Source organism: Toxorhynchites rutilus, chromosome 3 (assembly GCF_029784135.1).
Source record: "Toxorhynchites rutilus septentrionalis strain SRP chromosome 3, ASM2978413v1, whole genome shotgun sequence".
Lineage (NCBI taxonomy): Eukaryota > Metazoa > Arthropoda > Insecta > Diptera > Culicidae > Toxorhynchites > Toxorhynchites rutilus.
The window spans coordinates 55,289,971-55,310,873 of record NC_073746.1 but is presented as its reverse complement, the minus strand read 5'-3'; the positions used below and the strand labels follow the sequence as shown (position 1 = coordinate 55,310,873).

Here is a 20,903-nt window from a genome sequence, read left to right as displayed (position 1 = left end):
TGACTCGATATTCAAATGGATTACATATCATAATATTCTTGTTGCCTGCGTTGATTGAGAAGGACTTAAGCAGCAGTACATTCCGAACTAAATAAAAACCAACCGCACATAGTTGCCTCAGGTTAAAAGTAAACAACAGTTAAATGTTTGGCTAAAATGAAATTCAATTCTGGCATCCACCCATAGAAAAATAAACTTCAAAACATATTGAAGAACAAACGTTCATTTGCTCATATTCACTGGTTGTCTTGATCCTGAAAATCTATGCATTTGAGCTTAGCGAAGATGATTTTTTTCAACACTGATCAGGAATCTGACATCGCTGAGTAATACAGTGCTTTGTCTTCAATTTGATCCTCTAATTGGACATTTTTGAAAACATCCTTAGGAGTATTTTTAATCATTTTTCAACCATTCTACTAGATCATGTACTTTTCTAGTTATTGTTAATGTTAATGCTGATAATGATTTGTTATATTTTCAATGATTTTCCTGTTTAAACTTGTTTTTCACAGTGATCTGTGTTTGTTAATATGTCCAATAACAGGTCACAATCGCCACTAACGCGACACTAAGTGGTGGCTCGATAAGTCCAATTAGAGCCAAATCACTGTAATAGATTTCTGCAGAAGAATAATCTTTTCTGGGATAAATTCTAGTCAAAACGTAAATAAACAAAGCTTGAGTCACGAAAACTTTTCTTGTTTTCTTGTTTTATGCTAACATTTTTGACTTAAGGTGCCAAGTAGGATTTCGTCTTTCGGGAACATATTGGAGGTACAAATAGAATAAATATAGATTCAATCACTTATTGGTCATCCAGCAAACCATAATTGTGAATAAAATTGTTTAATTATACATTTCTCGTTATTTAAAAAAAGGTGATGTTTATAAATTTCGTGAATACCACTTTTTATGTGTTTTTTTTTTAATTTAACACCACTTTTGTGACAAGATCTGTGATCTTTTGTGAACGTAGTTATCTACGTTTATTTTTTTTTTAATGTACTTAAACTCATCCGGACTTTTGGCATATGCTCACAAAATTTGCCCCGCACTCAAACGGTTAAAGTGATTTAATATAACATCACTCAAATGAGCAAATTGAGCTACCTTCTATATTAATACATTGGTTCCGTTCACAAGAGATTTCTTAGCCCAGATTGTTAAGTTTTATGCCCAGCATAGGGTTGTTTCTCTCGCGACGATTCGAGCAAGGAGCTACCGCACAAGGCGCGTAGAAGTATATCCTAAGGTGGGCCAACTTGCTAAAACCACTCTTCAGCCATCTTGGAAGTCTACTGTGTTTTGTTTGTAAACAAAACACAATACGCTTGTGTCCAAGCTCGCTCGTGATCAGTCTGTCTCTTTCACGCTTCAAGGAAATAATTCCCCTTCTGCTTTCTTCCGTACTGTTTTCATATACCGCTCCCCTAACCCACTTAGTGACGAAACGGCCTCACCTAGTACCATAGACCCGTCTTGCTACCGCCTTGGATTCGAGATGATTCTAGAGAGCATGTAAACAAACGTTGAGACGATCTGACTTTGTCAAATGAACACTCCATGAAGCAACGTGAAACGCAACGATACTGAATTGTGTGTTTTGTACCGCTTTGTAGATTTTGAAATAACTCTGGTCTCTCTTCCATTGTCGAATAAATCTTTCGCCTTTTACTAGATTTTGAAATTTCTGTTAATATAAGAATGGCTAGCGGAGGAGAAAATCCCGATCAACCAAGACAACCCCGAGATTTACAGGTGAGTTCTTTTATATGAATGTGAATGATCCGGTTTCGAGGAAGTGGAAGAGGAAGTGCCTTGGGAAAACTTATGTGTCAATGACTTATTGTGATCTCATTCCAGGGGCTGCTCAAGTTTGCCATGGAAACAACAAAATCCGAGGATGCGCCAAATCCGTCTCAATTCCAACAAATGGATGAGGAACGACGGAGGTTTCTCGAGGAAGCCATCAATTCTTTTACGGTTGACGTGGTTAAGAGAATGGAAGAATCCATGACGGTCATAATGGATCCGAAGGCTCAAGAATCGGACAAAGTTACAGCTATTGAAGAGATAACCGATTTCATACAGGATATCAATGCAGCCGATGGTGGGTAGCTGAATTTATCTTTAAAAATCTTGTGCTCTAGCAAGTATACCCTACGTAACAGATTTCTGCAAAGTGGGTGGGTTAGTGATTGTTCCACCAGGGTTAAACTCCCCGAGTGCCGATATTCGCGTTGCAACACTTGGGCTAGTGGCTGGGCTATCACAGAACAATCCATACAGTCAACAAAAATTGCTAGAAGCAAACATTATGCCGCGGCTTGTGGAACTGCTTTCGGATGAGGATCAGGTTGCTGCCAAAGCGATGTATGCAATTTCCTGTATGGTGCGGAACAATGCCAACTGCATGGAAGCTTTCGCCGATATGGGTGGCAAGGAGTGTATAATTGGATGCATACAGTCGGAAAACACACAACTACGGGTTAAATCGGTTTTCCTGATGGCTGCCATGTGCCAGGCAGACTCTGCTGTGAGGGACGAATTTATTCTGCTTAACGCCGTGGAAAATGTGGCCGCATCAATTAAGCCTACGAGTGGATACAACCAGAAGCTGGAAATTTCGCTGATGGCACTCGATCTTTTAGCACTGTGTGATGAGGGTGTTCACAGGTGTCAAAATGAGGACTTAAATCTTAAGTCGAAGTTGGAATCAATTTTGAAATTAGATGATGGGTCCGAGGAGTGCGCGGTAAGTTTTCTTGAGATATTCAACCATTTATGATGATACCTATTTATATTATTTTTCTGCAGGAAATAAGAGAAAATACAAATTTTATACTCAAGCGATGTTTCACAAGCGTAAATGGTTGTACCGACCGATAGAATCAGCTCTACAAATTCTCTTAGAGATAAAATACCCCCAAGATTCGCGTAAACAATTGATTCTACGCATTATAAAGTAAGAAACATTTTAGAAATAAAGAAAAGAAAAATGTGTAGTTATTATTTCAATAAAATTTAGTCTGATTTTGTAGTTTCGAACCAACCTAAGGATCGAAACTACAAAAAGAAAACCGATAGAACCAGCATAAACGAAGATGAGATGGAAAGAGCTATCGAACTAGTTTCGAATAGAACGTTTTCATTATTCTAGTTCACAGGTGGTCCAACTGGGTCCATTGTCTTTGCTAATTTCCCAACTAACGATTGCATAACGGGAAAACTGTTTTTCAATGTTCTGGAACATTTGAAAAAGGTAGCAAAAAACAATGTAAACTAATCAATTTCAAAAAATCAATCAAAAAGTCATTGCGCTTTGGAAACAATTAAATATTGCCGAGAAAATTGCACAATTCATGTATCTTTTCCACCTTATGTCACAAATCGCTTACAATCGCTGGATGTTTCAGGTACGGCCCTTCCGAATTGCTGATCCGCAAGCTACCTTTGCATCGTTTGGTTCGCGCTTTGGAAACATTTAAATATTGCCGAGAAAATTGCACAATTCATGTATCTTTTCCACCTTATGTCACAAATCGCTTACAATCGCTGGATGTTTCAGTTATGGCCCTTCCGAATTGCTGATCCGCAAGCTACCTTTGCATCGTTTGGTTCGTGGAATTGCCCAGGACTTCAAAACCGACTTGCGTTTCCAAAGTTCCGCTGTTATGGCACTGCAGGAGGCCTATTCGAAGATACCAATTTGTGTGCTATCCACGTAAAACGCGTCACATGCCAAAGGACATCCAGCTGGCCCGTCGTATCCGATGAGAGCGTGCTTGAACAGTCGCGCTTCCACTTTCGTCATTATTATCTTAGTCATTGTTATTATTATAGACATTATTATAATCAACGGCCCTTTTCAGGGATACCAAATTTGATGGATTATAGTTCAGAAAAGTTTCTGCAAACCGAAATGAAAGAAGCATTCTGCGAAAATCGTGGTATTGATGATAATTTGATACCGATGGTGCCATTGACTATGGATTTGATAATGAAGACTACGAAATATATGACATGATGTAGTGGATATTTCACCATATCGGAGAAATCACTTTGATGAAAGCTATATTATAAAATTATTTGTGCTCGAATGTCGCAACCGTTTGTCGTTTCTAATTGTTGCGAAAGGGCTTTATTTTTGCTGAGTAATTCCAAGGAGGAATCCATTCCTTCTTTAACCCTTTTGTTGGGGGTGTTCGGGGCAGCATATTAAATAAAAAACCACTCGATGTAGTATGATATTTATGTCACACTCAAAGCTATAATATACATAAATTACCATTGGAACAAATACATTATTTTATATCTCTTACAAATTTGGTTTTTCCTTTTCCTTATATTTTTCCCCCAATCTTCCTGTCTTCTCAGTACAGAGTAACGGTTACGAACTAAAAGTAAAATAAATGTTCTATTTCCCCCTTTTCTTCTATGACAACAGCCTACCTTTAAACTATGCAAATTCTTTTTAAACTAATAGTTCTCACAATGCAATATATTTTTTATTACAACAAATTCAAGACGTTTTTCAAATTTTCAAAATGATTTTCAGTTGCCATTGTCTACTTCGATTACTAACTCATTGCGCATTTAGCGGCCTGTGTTCACTCATTGATCAGGGCCGTAACACCTTTCATTGCGGCAGTGAGCTCCGCCGAAGTGCTACCCCTGTACAGAGCACTTCGCCGAAAAGTATGCACATCGCGCTGGTGTGATCGAAGAGCAGTATGAATTTCATGTCGTCTAAAGACGACGCTCGTAACGTTAAGCATTAATCATTCTGCTTCGGATCAACGAAACACTATGATAATCATTTCATACAAAAGATAAAATGTCCAAGAGTTACATGATTGCTATTTATTGACTCAAAAAATTGTTTCAATAGCTTTGAAAACAGGTTGTTGAAATCATTCGTATCCGTATGTAGCGCGCCCACTTGGAAACCCATTAATAGTTATTGGATATTGAATGTAATGCAAAGTGTCCGGATTCAAATACATTACTGTATACTAGAGTGCCAATGAAAATGGCCATCTCTAATTTCGCGAAGCGAATTTGATGAAAAATATTGATTCCCACGAAAAACTACCCTATACAAAATATCAGCTCAATCGGACTTCATTTACTAGTGTCGCACAGCGGTTAAATTTTGAGTTTTTTGGAAAAAAATTGATGCCAAATGTCTTCAAATTGCATGAAACGTCGAGATCTAGTGTCATCTCGAAAAAAATTGTTTGTCAAATATAGACACTGTGGGACTGTGGGTTTTTGTTCGGAATACGAGACGAAACGTATGGTTTTTTGACAGATAAGGTTTGATTTGATATTTGTACAAACACTATTTTGTTTGCCACTCTTCAATTTTAAACAGTAGTAAACAATATCAAACACCGAACATGGAAAAAAAACTGAAATATCCAAGGTAACCTAACCATGTACCGACAGGTTCGAAGAACAGACTGAAAAAATATTTTAGGCATCCAATAATTGAATATTTGCTTGTCGTGTTTTGTGTAGAATATATTTGATCAGTACACGTTGACCAAATTTTATCTGTCAAAAAGAGTCAAATATTTGGCTTCGGTCAAACAGTGTATGAGCACCCTAAGACATTTGGCATCAAAAAACTTTTTTTGAAAACCCCGATTTCCTTTACTCCCCCTTGGGTGATTTTTCGATTTGCAGAAAACAAAAAATTTGAGATCTGCGGCAATAGTAAATGAAGTCCGTATGAGCCAATATTTTGCAGAGGGTATTTTATCGTGCAAATCAACATTCCCTAGGGAGTCTCGTATGAAAAATCGATATGACGATTTTAATTGGCATCCAAAATCATACGTTTTGCCTCGTATTCCGAGATGACAGTAGATCTCGAAGTTTCATGCAATTTGAAGACATTTGACATCAAATTTTTGCGATTTTTACTCCCCCCCTTGGGTGGTTTTTCGGTTTTCAAAAAACTCAAACTTTGACCGCTGTGCGACACTAGTAAATGAAGTCCGATTGAGCTGATATTTTGCATAGGGTAGTTTTTCGTGGGAATCAACATTTTAAATCAAGTTCGCTTTGGAAATTCGAGGGTAACTTTTTCCCATACATCCATTGGCACTCTACTGTACACTTACTTCGATGTTATTCGTTCCAAGGCGCCTAGAAGTATATCCTCAGGTGGGTCAACTTGCTAAAACCACTCTTCAGCCATCTTGGAAGTCTACTGTGTTTTGTTTGTAAACAAAACACAATACGCTAGTGCCGAAGCTCGCTCCTGATCAGTCTGTCTCTTTCACGCTTCAAGCAAATAATTCCCCTTCTGCTTTCTTCCGTACTGTTTTCATATACCGCTCCCCTAACCAACTTAGTGACGAAACGGCCTCACCTAGTACCATAGACCCGTCTTGATTCGTTCCTCTCTTATACCAGGGACAGACATACAGCTGTACTTGCGTTGTAAGAGTACAGCGTTGTACAGGTACTATCGTACCATGACAGACATACTTTGGTTGTACATTGTACCGCATGTCAAACTGACAATCAGGAATTTAAATCTATTGCATTCGGGTTGACGACGGAATGGTGTCGACATCTGGATACGACATTAGTTTGTGTGAGGCCAACTCTTCTCTATCAGATTAGTCGACCCTAAGGCAGTTTTCAATTACTAAAATTTGTATGAAATTTTTTTCTTGGCATTGTTTGCCTACTAGAAGTACGTTGTTCTGACCCTAATTTAAACTATTTTCTATAAATTTCCAAATATTCTCACCAAAACAATATTCTTACCAAAACATATAAAATTATATTTAGACATAATTTTTGTATGATATTTTTTCACTACTTGCATGCAAAAGTGATTTTCATTTACATGGAGTACTAATTTGATTTGGGAAAAATAATTATCATTCATAGTTTTTATTTTGAAAGTGGGTTCATTTCTTCTGCAAACCCATATTGTCATGCCTACTCCCCCGTTTCGTAATACGAAGCTCAATGCCGTCAACGTTCTTGCTTGTTTATTTTTTGTATCTTTATTTCTTCAGGATGCTGAACGTAATCAGAACGAAAATGATTCAAAATAACAGAAAAATTCAAATGCTGTTGAAGCAGAGCAGAAAATATAGGATGTTAGCTTCGATATCTAGGAAGCTCTACAGGAAATACGTTTCGTTACTCTCTAGTCCGGTTAATTCCCGAAAACGTAGGGTGTGGTCAACTGTAAGATGCTTTTGAATATCAACTTTAATTTCTCTAACTATGTCGGTCTTTCAGGTAGAAAATTCTAGATTTTGGGAAGATGAAGTACCAAAGTTTAGTGATAAAAAGTTCAAAAACACGTTTCGGGTTGACAGATGTACGTTTAATTTGTTGGTCAAAAAATTACATCGCCTGCAAAGAGAAGATACTCTTTGGCGGTCTGCTATTCGGTTGGAGAAACGCATCGCTATTGCCCTGTATGCTTTCGGATCGTCAGCGGAATATAGAACTATTGGAAGTCTATTCGGTGTAGGAAGAACAACTACGGGTGAACTGGTCATTGAAATCTGCAATGCGGTTGTAGATGTTGTGCAACACGAAGTTTTCGACGCATACCCACCAACCTCGGAGAAGATATCAGAAATAGTCGGTGGCTTCGAGAAACTGGGTTTTCCACAATTCTACGGTGCCATTGATGGATGCCATATAGAAGTCAAAGTACCAAAAATGAGGCAACCGACTACTATAACTTCAAAGGATGGCATTCGGTTATTCTGTTTGCTGCGGTGGATCATCGTTACTGGTTCACATATATCAACGTAGGAGTTCCTGGCCGTTCAAATGATTCAACTATTTTTGAGAACTCCAAACTCAAAAAAGTACACTGCACGAACGAGACATTTAAAGCGCATTCGAAACTAATCGAAAGGGTTGTAGTACCGATGCTGTTGATCGGCGATTCGGCCTTCAGACTGTCAAACCAGGTGATGAAGCCGTTGCATTTTCTGTAGATCAGCCGGAGCATGAAAAGTTATTTAATTATCATCTCTCAGCATGCCGACGGGTCGTAGAGAAGGCTTTCGGCCATCTGAAGGCCCGTTTCAGAAGAATCGGGAAAGGTTTGGAGGTCGACCTAAATAATGTCAATACAATTATCAAAACTTGCTGCATTCTACATAACCTATGTAACAACCACAATGACCATATTAACAAAAAATGGATGATCCAGCTTCAAACCTTAAATTCGAAGCAACAACCACAAAGAGGATTGATAGTAAGAAACGAAAACGCATCAGCATCCAGGATTAGAAACGCACTGATGGTACATTTCGGTAAATATCACAGGGAAACTGTCCCATTATCTCCCTCTATATTCACCGCAAACTTTTTATCAATTTCTGTATTCATTTGATTTTTTTAACATGTTTTATTTGGTTCAAATTTCCAAGTACACAATTCAAATTTTATCGACCAGCTTGCTCATCAACGCGTTTTTTTCTTTCATGAGCTCGATTATTTGAAGATCTGTAGTCTTGGAATGCTCCATAAAAGTAACCATATTTTCGTTTTCTTTTATAGCCAATTCCAACAATTTTTCCTGCACATTTTGTTTTCTCTTTTTAGGAGCGGAATGCCTGCGGCTTGATGATGGCAGTGTTGGTGATGGCGATGATACTGATGATGTCGGCACAGAAGGTGACATAAACATAGATTGAGCGAATGTGTCGTTCTCCGTGTTGTACGCTTCATCTAAATACTCAGCATCGCAGTAGTCATCATCTGGAACAAAATAAAAGATATTGTTAGTTGCTTCGTTAATGCCTGATATAGATCAAAAAACTGTTATCAAGTTGAGTGAAAAACTATAAAATTTGGCTGGAATACTTACCAGAAGATGCCGGATGAACTATCTAAATATTCTATCTTGAATCAGAACCCAACTCAAATTACTCATAAATCCAAAGCTGCTTCAATTATTTTGACTTGATTTTATATTCTTTTCAAAAAGTATCTACCTGTACTTCCGAGAGAGATTATTGATCCGGTTTTTCAATTCGACCGCCGTGAGTATAACGCCGTGGCCTCACACATTTGCTTGTAGATGTGGGAGTTCTTGGAAGTGCTCCGAAGGGACAGAATATTGTCCTTCCACACTTCAATGACGACCAGCATCCCCAATTTGTCGAGCATCGTAGCCTTCCTTTTCTTTGCTAGCTCCATTACCGTTGTTCAACTACTCTTGGCCACAGGTATATAAAGTTTATAGTTTTTTTCCTCACGAACTGAATAGGAATTGGAATTGGTGTTGGATTTAAGAGTCTTTAAACTCTGGGAGTTCATTCGTCTCTAACTGAATATTTAACACTGCGGTGTTTTGATTCGGTGTTGACAAAACTTGTTCATGGTGCCACCACTACCCGTCTATGGCGCTGCGAGCAGTTGATATTGACAAGCTGTAACCATGTACAACGGTGAAATAGGTCGGTACAGATACAGCGATTGTACCGAGTTGCTTGCATGGTTCTAGCGTTGTACATGGTGACAGACATACAATTTTCGAAGTACAGCGGTAGTTCAGCTGTATGTCTGTCATAAGTATTAGACTGAGCTACAGATATAATGAAAAGAATGTGGAAGAGGTCGGGTATACATTCCATACTAACTCAGTATAAAACACAACGCTTCCTTTGCTTTCGTCATTATTTTCTCTCGAACAGCCACGAAAGCAGCTCGGAAAAGCGCGCCAGCCACAGGAGGTGTGAAGAAGCCACATCGCTACCGACCGGTAACCGTCTCTTTGCGTGAAATTCGTCGCTATCAGAAGTCGACCGAATTGCTGATCCGCAAGCTAAAGGGTATTTCAATAGGGACGCTACAAAAGTAGACCGACGCCATATTTGTTCCCGCTCTCTTGACATTTCTCTTCAGTAAGGTTTGCCATTTCATAATGGAAAGATATACGACCTAACAACGAGACGAGATTATTGAAATTTACTACCGAAATTCGGAGTCAATGTCCGCAACTTTAAGAGCGTTACGTCCAATTTATGGTCGTTATAATCGTCCTGCTAGATCAACAATTGAGCATCTAGCCAGCGAGATAAAGAAGTGTTCGTAGTGTCGAGAATATTGCTGCCGCTAGCGCATCCCAAATCGGAAGACCCGAATCAGTCTCTCACACGTCGTTCTCAAGCGTTGGGCATCTCTGTGGCGTCATTGTGGCGAATTTTGCGAAAAGATCTTGGCCTGAAGCCGCTTGATCATCAGATGCGTCGTATGTTTGTGAATTGGGCTGAGCAACAACTTGAAAATGATCCGGATTTTCATCGAATGAATGATGAGGTTCATTTCTGGCAGAATGGCTTCGTCAATAAGCAAAATATGCCTTATTGGTCAGGCAGCAATCCACACGTACTCCATGAGTCACCATTGCACCCCGAAAAAAAATACGGTTTGGTGCGGTTTATGATTCGGCGGCGTCATCCGTACTTCTTCCGTGATGATCAAGACCGGCACGTTACTGTAAATAGGAATCGCTACCGCTCAATGATAACCGAATATCTTTGGCCTGAATTGGATGATATGGACTTGTACAATATGTGGTTAAAACAGGACGGCGCCACAAGCCACACAGCGAATTTAACAATCGATTTATTGAAAAGCAAGTTTGGTGAGCGTGTTATCTCACCAAATGGCCCAGTCAATTGGCTGCCTCGGTCGTGCGATTTGACGCCGTTAGTCTATTGCCTGTGGGGCTTCGTCAAGTCTATGGTCTATGCCAACAAGCCAGTGAAATTGCAGCAGTATCGGCCGATTTATGCTTGAAAACCGTTCCATACATAACGGCATCAAATGTACTTCAACATGAATAAAGAATTTCATTGATATCCAAAACCGTTTTTGTTTATTTAAAAAAAACATTGGTAGCGTTCTTATTGAAAACCCCGATATTTAAGCGCTTTCACTCAGTCGATGCTATCGACTGAGCAAAATAGAACTAACGAGCAAAATTCTTATTGCCTCGATTTCTATGATAGGGCCCATTGTTCGCAACTTCTTACGAAAATGTGGCTACACGAAGTACTGCATTGATGTGGTTTCGACATTCGAAATCGTCTGCTTTGAGCGAATAAAATAGTTTGTTTCTTTTTGTCAGTTTTCGTATGTACTCCGAAGCAATGTCACCGCGGCCTAACAGAGTGAAATTTCTATCGCAGTCAGGGACTGAATGACCAGCAGCTCTTGGTTTGGTTTTTTGTTCACTATCCTTGGAATTTGTCAACCTTTTGACCTTCGATACTTTCTGGGAACAACTGAAAAAAGTTTTATTTCGAAGGTTGATTCTTCTTTATAGGTGAAATCCTAAGGTAAAGCTCATCTGTATCAAAGTCCAATTCTTGAGTAGACAGTTGAGTTAAGTTGAGTTGTCATCTTGGAGACTAACTATGGTTTTCATTACATTTTTCACAAACAAAGCTTTTTGCGTTTGGTACAATTATCAACCTTCGGTTCAAAAAATGTGCATCTTCTTTTATAAAATTTGGGAGAACTGAACCAATGGAAGTCACTCGAAACGACAAACACTTTTATCGTTTTACAAACCTTTTTATCGTTTTCACAAGATGCTGAATGCAGTTGAATAACACTCAGTATTTTCATAAGCTGCCCCATTCTCGAGTTTATGAAACATGCTCGTTTCAAGTAATCGACGCTCCTACTTGCGACGGAGACTTTGCCTTCTATCTTCACATCTCGGGAAGGGTTCCCTTATTCTATGCCACGAGCCACGTGAGGTAATAATGTCACTCGCTTTATTATGAAAAGCACCTTACTTTTTAGGTTCTATTTTCTACCCAAATCAATAGCAGAAGAGGACACAACTTAAAATCAACTCTAATGATAAACTATCGTCACGCCATTTGCCTTCTAAAATACTGCGATTCGAGACTTCTCACGGCATTCGCCTGGAAGGAAAAATCCGGGTTGTAAACGTGGTACTCCCTAGTGAAAGTTTTGTGGTCAAAAATGTTGTTTGCCTCGGTGTTTCTACACGTAGTTTGTCCGGTCTCTCCATGTGGTTTTAGAGGCGTTCATTCGGTTACCTTCCCAGCCTGGCCCACAATTATAATCAATCAATTATTCGCCGTAGCAATTGGATTTCGATCAAAAGTACGCGTGATAAATAATAGAATGTTAAGCCGGTACAAATTATTGTACAGGATTTCCTGGAAATGTGGAAATGGGGCATTCCATTTTGGCGACAGCGGCGCTCCCAGAGGTTTTGAATTTTTCGTTTGTATTTTTTTTTGGTATTTTTCACAGTTTAAAACTCGTGTGGTTTCAATATGTTCATAATGCAAGAGGCGAAAAAATGCACAGTAAGCTCCAATATCATTAGTGTCAATCCGAGAATTGGCTAAATTGTTGGCCTTTGTTCGATAACTGTAGTTGAATTCTCAGGTGTCTTGAACGACGATGAAACTTATGCGAGAGCCTATTTCAACCAACTCCCGAAGGGGAATACAAGGTTCCTGCTCGTGGCAAGGTTCCTAGTAGATTTAAGTTGTTTTCGTGGATTTTACTCTTCATTAGGACCGATGATGATCAAGTCACGTTTTGGCCAGATCTAACCAGCTGTCATTACAGCAAGGATGTGTTAAACTGACAATGGCGTCATCCCAAAAGAGCTGAATGTTCCAAAGTGTTCCCTGTTCCTTCCAATAAAAAGAAGTATTGTATGATAATGAAACGAGAGCTGAAGATGAAGGGTGCAGTCACCAGCGACATTGCTCAAATGAAGAACAAGGTGAAATAGAATTGAAGTTCTTGATTTTGAATAGTCTACATACATTGAATGAATTTAAAAAAAACTGTATCCTCTTCTAATGGACGCTGCTGTCCAGATGTAAATCGACACAAAATAAAACGCAAGTGACAGACTACCTTAAAATAACTCCAGACAGATATAGGTTAAGTCGTGCGATCTTTTTTATATACGTTTATATTTCAGAACCACTTTCGAATCGAAAGCAAAACATTCAAGACGATGCGAAAGATTTCATGTTGGCGTGTTGAGCGCAAATGGTACCTAAAAGAAAGGAGAAATGCAAATTTCTTGTAATTGAATGGAGTGAATAAATCGAAAGCTTCATATATTTTCTGAACTATCAAACTATTGAGTTAGTATAAACATGTAACACGCGATTACATATTTCCCACTGTTGGAAAACTACTACAATTTGTTAATAAAACAAAATAACAAACACAACCGCTAGCCGCATGGTTCCTAACGCTTTTCCCGTTCCGAACCCATGGTGCTGTGAAAATTTCCCACGCATAATGCAACACTTTCATTACGCCGTCTGCCTTCACAGCGTTTAGCATTGGATCGGATGGGGAGAGGCGAACCTTCGTTCGGTAAGAAAATGCATGCGTGATACAAATGCCGCCTGATGGACGCGAAAGTTTGCGGACGGCATGGCCCTCCCTCTCTGGGTCTGTCTTTCATCTGTACAGATCAGAGGGCCAAAAGCCGTGCAGCGGTGATTGTTTTTGTTCCGCGTTTAGCAGATGGCCTTTTTCAGTCCAACTATTCAATTTCGCGGGGAAAGGTTTAGATGACGGTGAAAGTTTGCAGCAGAGTTCATACGAGGATTGATGATTCATGATATAAACCGGATGCAGATTGCAGTTCCAATTGGTAGTGTTTTGCGTCGTCCTCGGATCGGATGTCGAGACCAGATTAACCGACTGGTATTTGGTCGGATAGCATTTCCGTTTCAAAGTTTTCGATATTGATACGCTTCTGATATATTGAAACAGTTCACAAACAGAAAAGTCCATTGAAATATTGATAACGTTGCTTAGATATAACACTGAAATACCAGATTGGTTGTCAGATGTGAAGTGATCGTATTCAGCACATTTTCTCACAAATTCAGTCGAATATACGAGTAGGGTTAGTGGGGGTAAAGTGGTTACGTGGAGTAAAGCTTGTTTGGTAGTATAACTATTGACTATTGACAATGTATTGATACTTATCTTATGTTTGAAGAATTTCATGACTTTTGAGTCACTCTGTACTACAGTGAAGCTGTCGCATGTCAAGATATAAAAAAAAAAATAAAAAACGCTCTCTCTGTAGCCATCCGGCCGTAGTTTTGTGCGTTTCGAATTTAAAGAATTTCTAGTGAAATTCAGTTTATTTGATCTGATATTTGCGACAAATCAACAGTTTGGACGACTGTTCACATATTCTAGAGGAGGTGAACAGATATTTTATTCAATTTCAGCGATTATTTCGCATATTTCGCATTTCGTTGTTTGGGGGGCAAAGTAGTCAGTGGAGGATTACTACTGACAATATTTTGTTTTCAAAAACTTAATACCTTATCACCTTCTGCTTGTAAAGGGTCCCTTTTGTGGTTTTGACCCAGGACAAATATGCCACCCCAACCAGGCCTCATTTTGAAAAACGTTATGTGTTTCCTACTACGTTTTTGTACGTATGAGTAAAATTCAATTACGATTCTAGGTGAATAGGCCTAGTTCATTTCATGCATGTACCTACTATTTCAATCATGATTTAACCAAATTTGGACAAGAAAACACGCATAAATCTATCTCTTCTAGCGTGATATGTGCAAATGACCACTTTGCCTCCCACAGGTGACCACTTTACCTCCTCATTAAGAAATATTCGATTTTCACCTTTTTTCTAATAATTAAAAATGTACTATTTTTAATATTCATAATAAAAACCACTTACTATCTTGAACTACAATAAGTTGAGCTACAATATTCTTCGAAGAACGGGAATTTTAGTGGTAAGTGGACACAGGAAATGGGCATGTTCCTTAGGGTGACCACATTCCCCCCAGTTCCCCTAACTAAACTGTCGCATTGATCTCTGATTTTAACGCCCAAATCAACGTACAACGAAATTCCACATGAACCGGAGGCCATATTTACAATTTGTACCGCATATGTTCCGTAGTGTAGTTCCAAAATAAAAAAAAAACTTTGTAATGCCGAAAGTATTACAGCTGTAAATAGCGGAAGAGTCCCAATTTGCGGTACTTGGTTATGTTTTCATTTTCCCATCGTTTTGTGTTCATTTGGACTCTTTTTCTTCTTCAGGTTTTAGGGGTGGTGAAAAAGGATAACGAACGGACAGCTGTAACTTTCGGCTCGAAAGTAGGTCGAGCAGTTGTTTTGCGTTGTGGTCCATTTTGTCCGTCCCGATGGGGTGACTTTTGACTCAGTTTGCATATTTCGGGTGAAGCCGTCAGTGAATCAGGAAGCAGATACTTTGGGTGATTGAATTACGATGCATTGCTTCAACTGGCATTCAATAATGCGAACGATGTACTGATCGGAAAGTAAGTGGATTTTGGTTACTTCCAGTAGGCGAACGAAGAAGTCACACTCCACATACACTTGACAAAAAATTGAAATAAAGAAAATATGGAGCAATTTTAAAATGTTTCAGTTATTATTGAAAGGCTGTAATTTCGTGTTGTGTTTCTGTGAACGTGGGGTCATCGTCACACATTATCATGCCGGGGGTTCGAGTTTAATTCCCGTTCTGGTTCCGGTAATGTTTTAGCCTGATTTGGAAAGTTACCATTCTAGCCGAGAGACACTACAGTGTTACCGCGACAATGGGGTTAGTTACATTGAAAAAACCTCAATCCTCCCAATTGTCCTCGATTCCGCCCAACGAAAACTGCCCCCAATTCCACCCAATCTAATTGTCATGTAGAAATTGAAGAATGGTGCAACTCGGGATGTTGCAGACATAGGGAGATGGTGGAACAATATGGCCGCTGAAAGTGGTCATTGTCACTGCATATATTTGAGCTGCTATAACGATGATGCAACATTACCATCAAACGACGTACAACAAAACGTAACACGACAAATCGAGTTCTCCACTCTTTGCTGATAAATAGATTGTCAGAGTCCTTTGATGATCAAAGCATGTTGCAAGTTATCGCACTATGATCGTCAAAATGAGAAAAACCATGCCATTTGATGTAATAGAAGTTTACACTTTAAATTGAAATTTTCTTGTGCATAAACACAACCACTGTCAATAATATTCAGTGCCTTCGAATTTGCAACAATCTTTCGTAATGTCGGCAAAACTTTTCCTGTCGTGATTCCGCTTTTTCTGTGAGGAGGGACACACGAAACCCCTGTTCTCACCGTTTAACATAGTATTTATATAGTATAAAACTACAAGAAACAACAACCGAAGCTTTGATCGATGAAGATAAAATACATTCTGCGACAATCAACAACTCGTTACGAATAATTTCACCGCCTACTTCATCGGCCAAAGCGTGTTGCCGAAGCTCAGTAAAAGGGAACCTGTTGCATCGTACTTCGTGAGTCATAATTTGAATAAGATTTTCGACTTATGTTGGACATCAGTTGTCTCGTGATATTGATGAACACTACCTTCACATCCTTTCGTTTCATTTTTCACACTGAAGTTTTCAATCGTCATTTTCGGTGCGAGTTGAAACATTCATTCATTCGAGCAGTTTATATTCAAATGAATGTTTCAGTGCTGTATTCGAAATGTACATTTTTTGTACATTCATTCGTGGAACGAATAAATGAACCTCGAGTCATTTAATATCTGGACGCACTGTGTATTTCACTGCAGTGCTCCTAGTGGCCGGATCTGAAATGTAATGAAGCAGAATCTAGTGGCCAAAAGACGTGCGTTGTATAATGAGGTTCTTACGAAGTACAACACATCCTCATGAACGACGAAACTTACTTGAAGATGGATTATGGGGAGCTTCCCGTTCTATAGAAACAATGCTCGTTGTGATGTCCCTAGCAAGTTCAAATTCATTTTTGCTGATAAATTCACAATAAAGCTTGTGATCCGCCATGTTTTTTTGCAGCTATTTTTGTTTGGGTCGCAATAAGTATAGCATAGAAATAGCGTACAGAAAAGGAAAGGAAGTCGTTTCGTAGGGAAATGAAAGGGAATCAAAAATGAAAATTTTTCGTCAGCTGTTCGGATGAATTTTTAAACCCACCATGTTCATGTTCTTGTTCCACCACGAATAATTTTCATGTCTTTATCCCTTAAAGTTCGTTGAAAAACTTACAAAATGGCTTTACTACAGTGGCCATCAGACAAAAAAAACAAAATTGGTGTCAGCTGTTTAGTAATATTTTTCCTTTCTTGCTATAATACTTGCACTTGCATTTAAGCACTAGAGTGCTTGAATTCCACATTTGAGCGCGATATCATCAAATCTGATTTTTCATGACTTTTCAAAGCATAAAGGGTGTGTCACATCAAATTGCATCACGGAAAAAACGCTGTAGAAATTTAATTTTTAGGAATTATATCTTTAGCTTTCGCTTATAATCAGATAAGAGTGTATAGATCACGTTGGCCATGCTTCACTGTCAATTTTTCGTAAATTTGGAAAAATGTCGTCGAACGAAAAAGAGCGTCGTGAATTAATCCTGTGCACTCATTTCGAGAATCCGGAGTTGTCACATCGGGACATCGGTAAGATGCTGGGAATCGTCCAATCCACGGTCAGCAGAGTACTAAAACGATACTTCGAGAACCTTACCATCGACCGGAAGGTGAAGAACGGCAAAAATGGATTCTCCGTCATCACTCCGCTTGTGGATCACAAGCGCGTAGTTAAGCAGTTTACACGTGATCCGAGAAGTTCGGTCCGGGATGTCGCCAAAAAAATTGAATTTGTCAAGTTCATTCGTCCAGCGGACCAAGCAGCGGGAGTGCCTGCGTACATACAAGGTTCAGAAGGCTCCTAACCGCGACGAAAGACAAAACATGGTGGGGAAGACGCGAGCCCGGAAGCTGTACACCGAAATGCTGATGAAGCCGCATTGCCTGGTAATGGACGACGAATCCTACGTCAAAGCGGACTTTCGCCAGCTGCCGGGCCTGTTATTCTTCGCCGCAGAGGACAAATTCAGCGTTCCGGAGGAGATTCGCAAGCAGAAACTATCCAAGTTTGCCAAAAAGTACATGGTGTGGCAAGCGATCTGCTCTTGCGGAAAGCGGAGCGCCCCCTTCGTGATGACCGGCACGGTAAATGGGCAGGTTTACCTTAAGGAGTGCCTACAGAAGCGCTTACTACCACTATTGAAGCAGCACGAGGGCCCGACCATCTTCTGGTCGGATCTCGCTTCGTGCCACTATTCAAAGGACGTGTTGGAGTGGTACGAAGCCAACGGGGTCACCTTCGTGCCAAAGGAAATGAACCCGCCCAACGCACCGGAGCTTCGCCCAATAGAGAAATATTGGGCCATTATGAAGCAGGCCCTCCGGAAGAACCCAAAAGTTGTCAAATCGGAGGCGGACTTCAAGAGAAAATGAATTTCTGTTAAAAAAAAACTACAACCTGACGTTGTACAGAACCTTATGGACGGGGTAAAGAGGAAGTATGAATAAAAAGAAAATGCCAAAAGTTGTTTAATAGTTTTTATTTTACTGTCTAAAATTTTCAAAAGGATCGGTCTACTGGGCGAATTTCTACAGCGTTTTTTCCGTGATGCAATTTGATGTGACACATCCTTTGTTGACGTTTTTGATAATTTTTTGAAAAAAAGTACATTACTTTGAAACGCTCTGCAGCTTCAATGATAGCTTGGATTTTTTTGGCGTCAAAGAAAAAGTTGTTCCAAAAACTATATAAAAAAATCTCTTTCATTAGATATTGTAAAATTTGATCATAGTAAGCCTAACTCAAAAAAAAACATGAAAACTGTGATTTTTTTGTAGAAAAGTAAAAGTTTTTTTTTGCCGCAGTTGTAACTATATTCAAAATTTAGGTAAAAATAAAAGCTTTTAATTGAACACTGTCCGACGATGCGCAAAACTCCGCGAATTGTTGTTTTAGTGAGAAAAGCGATAGTAAGTTTTCAGCATTTTTTTTATATTTAAATTTTATCTAGGATACAAATAAATCAAAATCATAATAATCCATTGATGAAAATTTTCGTATCACAGTAATCTGTAGAGGATGAAATATAAATATGGGCTAAACATCACAAAATTCATCATTAAAAAGTTATAGAAAAGTATGTGATTAAAAAAAGGTATAAAAGTAGGGTAGAGTAAAAAAATATTTATGAAATCAAAATCATATGAAACTAATTTATCATTTTGAGCACATTAAAAACAATATTTATTGAAAACATTCAGTAAAAAATACTATCACACAAACTGATTGAACACTTCTACTTCTTTGCAAACAGTAAAACTTAGTTCGTTGTATGAGAAAAAAAACAAAGAGCATTCGTGGCAATACCGCATCTCTTCAGCTTCATTGGAAACGTTGTGTGATTCCAGTGTCATTGTTTCTACGATTCGTTCAAAATAGATATCAGCTATATTTGGAAAATCAAATTTATAATTTCGTTGAGTTTTATTATGGAGCCTTCAGCTTCAGCGGTACCACACAATTCAATGTCGAGTAAGTTGTTTATTTCATGGTTTGATACATGTATTTTAATATACTCTTTTAACCAAAGGAAACGGATTAGAAAGACAACAAATCTATGAAACAATGAAGTATTGAAAATCACAAGACGAAATGAAAAGATTTTTCCTGCTGATAAGTTCACAAAGTCTCACATCTTCTCACCTCCACAGATCCAAAAATAAACACATATTTTGAAAAGAAGATAAGTAATTTCTAAAAAGCTTCTGGATGAAGTAATATTTCTATTGAAGGACACAATCGTTGAATCAGGAAAAGATTATTATGAATCTGATGGTAGTTATGAAGAAGAAGAAGTTTATTGTTTCAATTTGTAATTTTTTTATTAACTGTATTGTATTAATTGGATTGTATTGTGGATTGTAAACATTAATCCACGCAACTGCCGTCAATTCTACCCAATTGAAAAGAAATATTGGGCGATTGTAAAACAGAAGTTGAAGAAGAATGGAAAGTTGACTCGGGATGCGACAGAGATGGTGAATCAAAATGGCCGCTCAGGTTAGCCAACAGAGTGTCAAACATATGATAAGTGGTGTTTGAAGAAAAGTTCGAGATTGCATTAAAACCAAATCAGAATGAATTTTTCGCTATTTTTTCTTTAAAGTGCAATAAATGACCTTCATTGTGAGTACTTAGCATTTTTAATTCATCAACACGGTTCCAAGATAGATCTGTTCTCTTGCGTCGAGATATTAAATGACTCATGCTTTACAGCGAGGTAAATGATTTGGTAGCAGGCAGCGGCGTCGAGTGGAGATCCCGCATCCGGTTTAATTTTCCGGATCAATCTGCAACCCCAAAATCGTGTACCCGGGTGCGGTCCACACCCCCTACTCGACGCAACTGGCATCAGGCCAGCATTTGTTATTAGTTGGTGACGAAGATGGTGTAGTGTTAAGTGTGACTGTTATGGCATCACAACACAATTTTTTTTCCGAAGGTGATCCCGAATGATCCATACGTTGCCCGACGTTTAGGATTGTCGTAATGGACTCACTCTTCATCGCCAGTAACGATTCGATGCAAAAAACCCTTGTTGTTGGGTTTGTGACGGATCTTGATCAAATGAAGCCTCCAATTCTTCATTTTCAAACTTTTTGGTGGTCCGGAACGTTCTTCGTCTTCCAAGTCAAAATTACCACTTATAAACCGTGCAAACCACGTCTGACACGTTCGCTCAGTTAGAGCATGGTCACCATCAACTTCCACCAAAATGCGATGACTTTCTGCAGCTTTTTTCTTCATATTGAAGTAATAAAGTAACACTCCCCGCAAAAACTCTCGTTGGTTCGAAATTCGACATAGTCGAAGCGGCAGAAAACTATTTTATTTACGCTTCAACTTTTTGACATATACTGAAAAAGACGCGCAATGACAGTAGATTTCCAACGAATGTCTGGAAAT

General features: G+C 38.9%; 1 protein-coding gene across 1 annotated transcript; it reads left to right on the top strand.

The window, feature by feature from the left end:
• The first annotated feature begins 1,366 nt into the window (after window positions 1-1,366).
• Window positions 1,367-3,022, top strand: LOC129777684 (hsp70-binding protein 1). The gene is made up of 4 exons (XM_055784108.1): window positions 1,367-1,761; window positions 1,867-2,113; window positions 2,175-2,758; window positions 2,821-3,022. Exons 1-4 carry the CDS (start codon window positions 1,708-1,710, stop codon window positions 2,890-2,892), a joined length of 957 nt encoding a protein of 318 aa, XP_055640083.1. The 5' UTR covers window positions 1,367-1,707; the 3' UTR covers window positions 2,893-3,022.
• The last annotated feature ends 17,881 nt before the right edge of the window (window positions 3,023-20,903 follow it).

Excerpts from the sequence above, each read along its gene's own strand:
- LOC129777684 (XM_055784108.1), top strand. The coding sequence starts at position 1,708 with ATGGCTAGCGGAGGAGAAAATCCCGATCAACCAAGACAACCCCGAGAT. Across the intron at positions 2,114-2,174 it reads GGATATCAATGCAGCCGATG|ATTTCTGCAAAGTGGGTGGG; the intron begins GTGGGTAGCTGA and ends CCTACGTAACAG. Across the intron at positions 2,759-2,820 it reads ATGGGTCCGAGGAGTGCGCG|GAAATAAGAGAAAATACAAA; the intron begins GTAAGTTTTCTT and ends ATTTTTCTGCAG.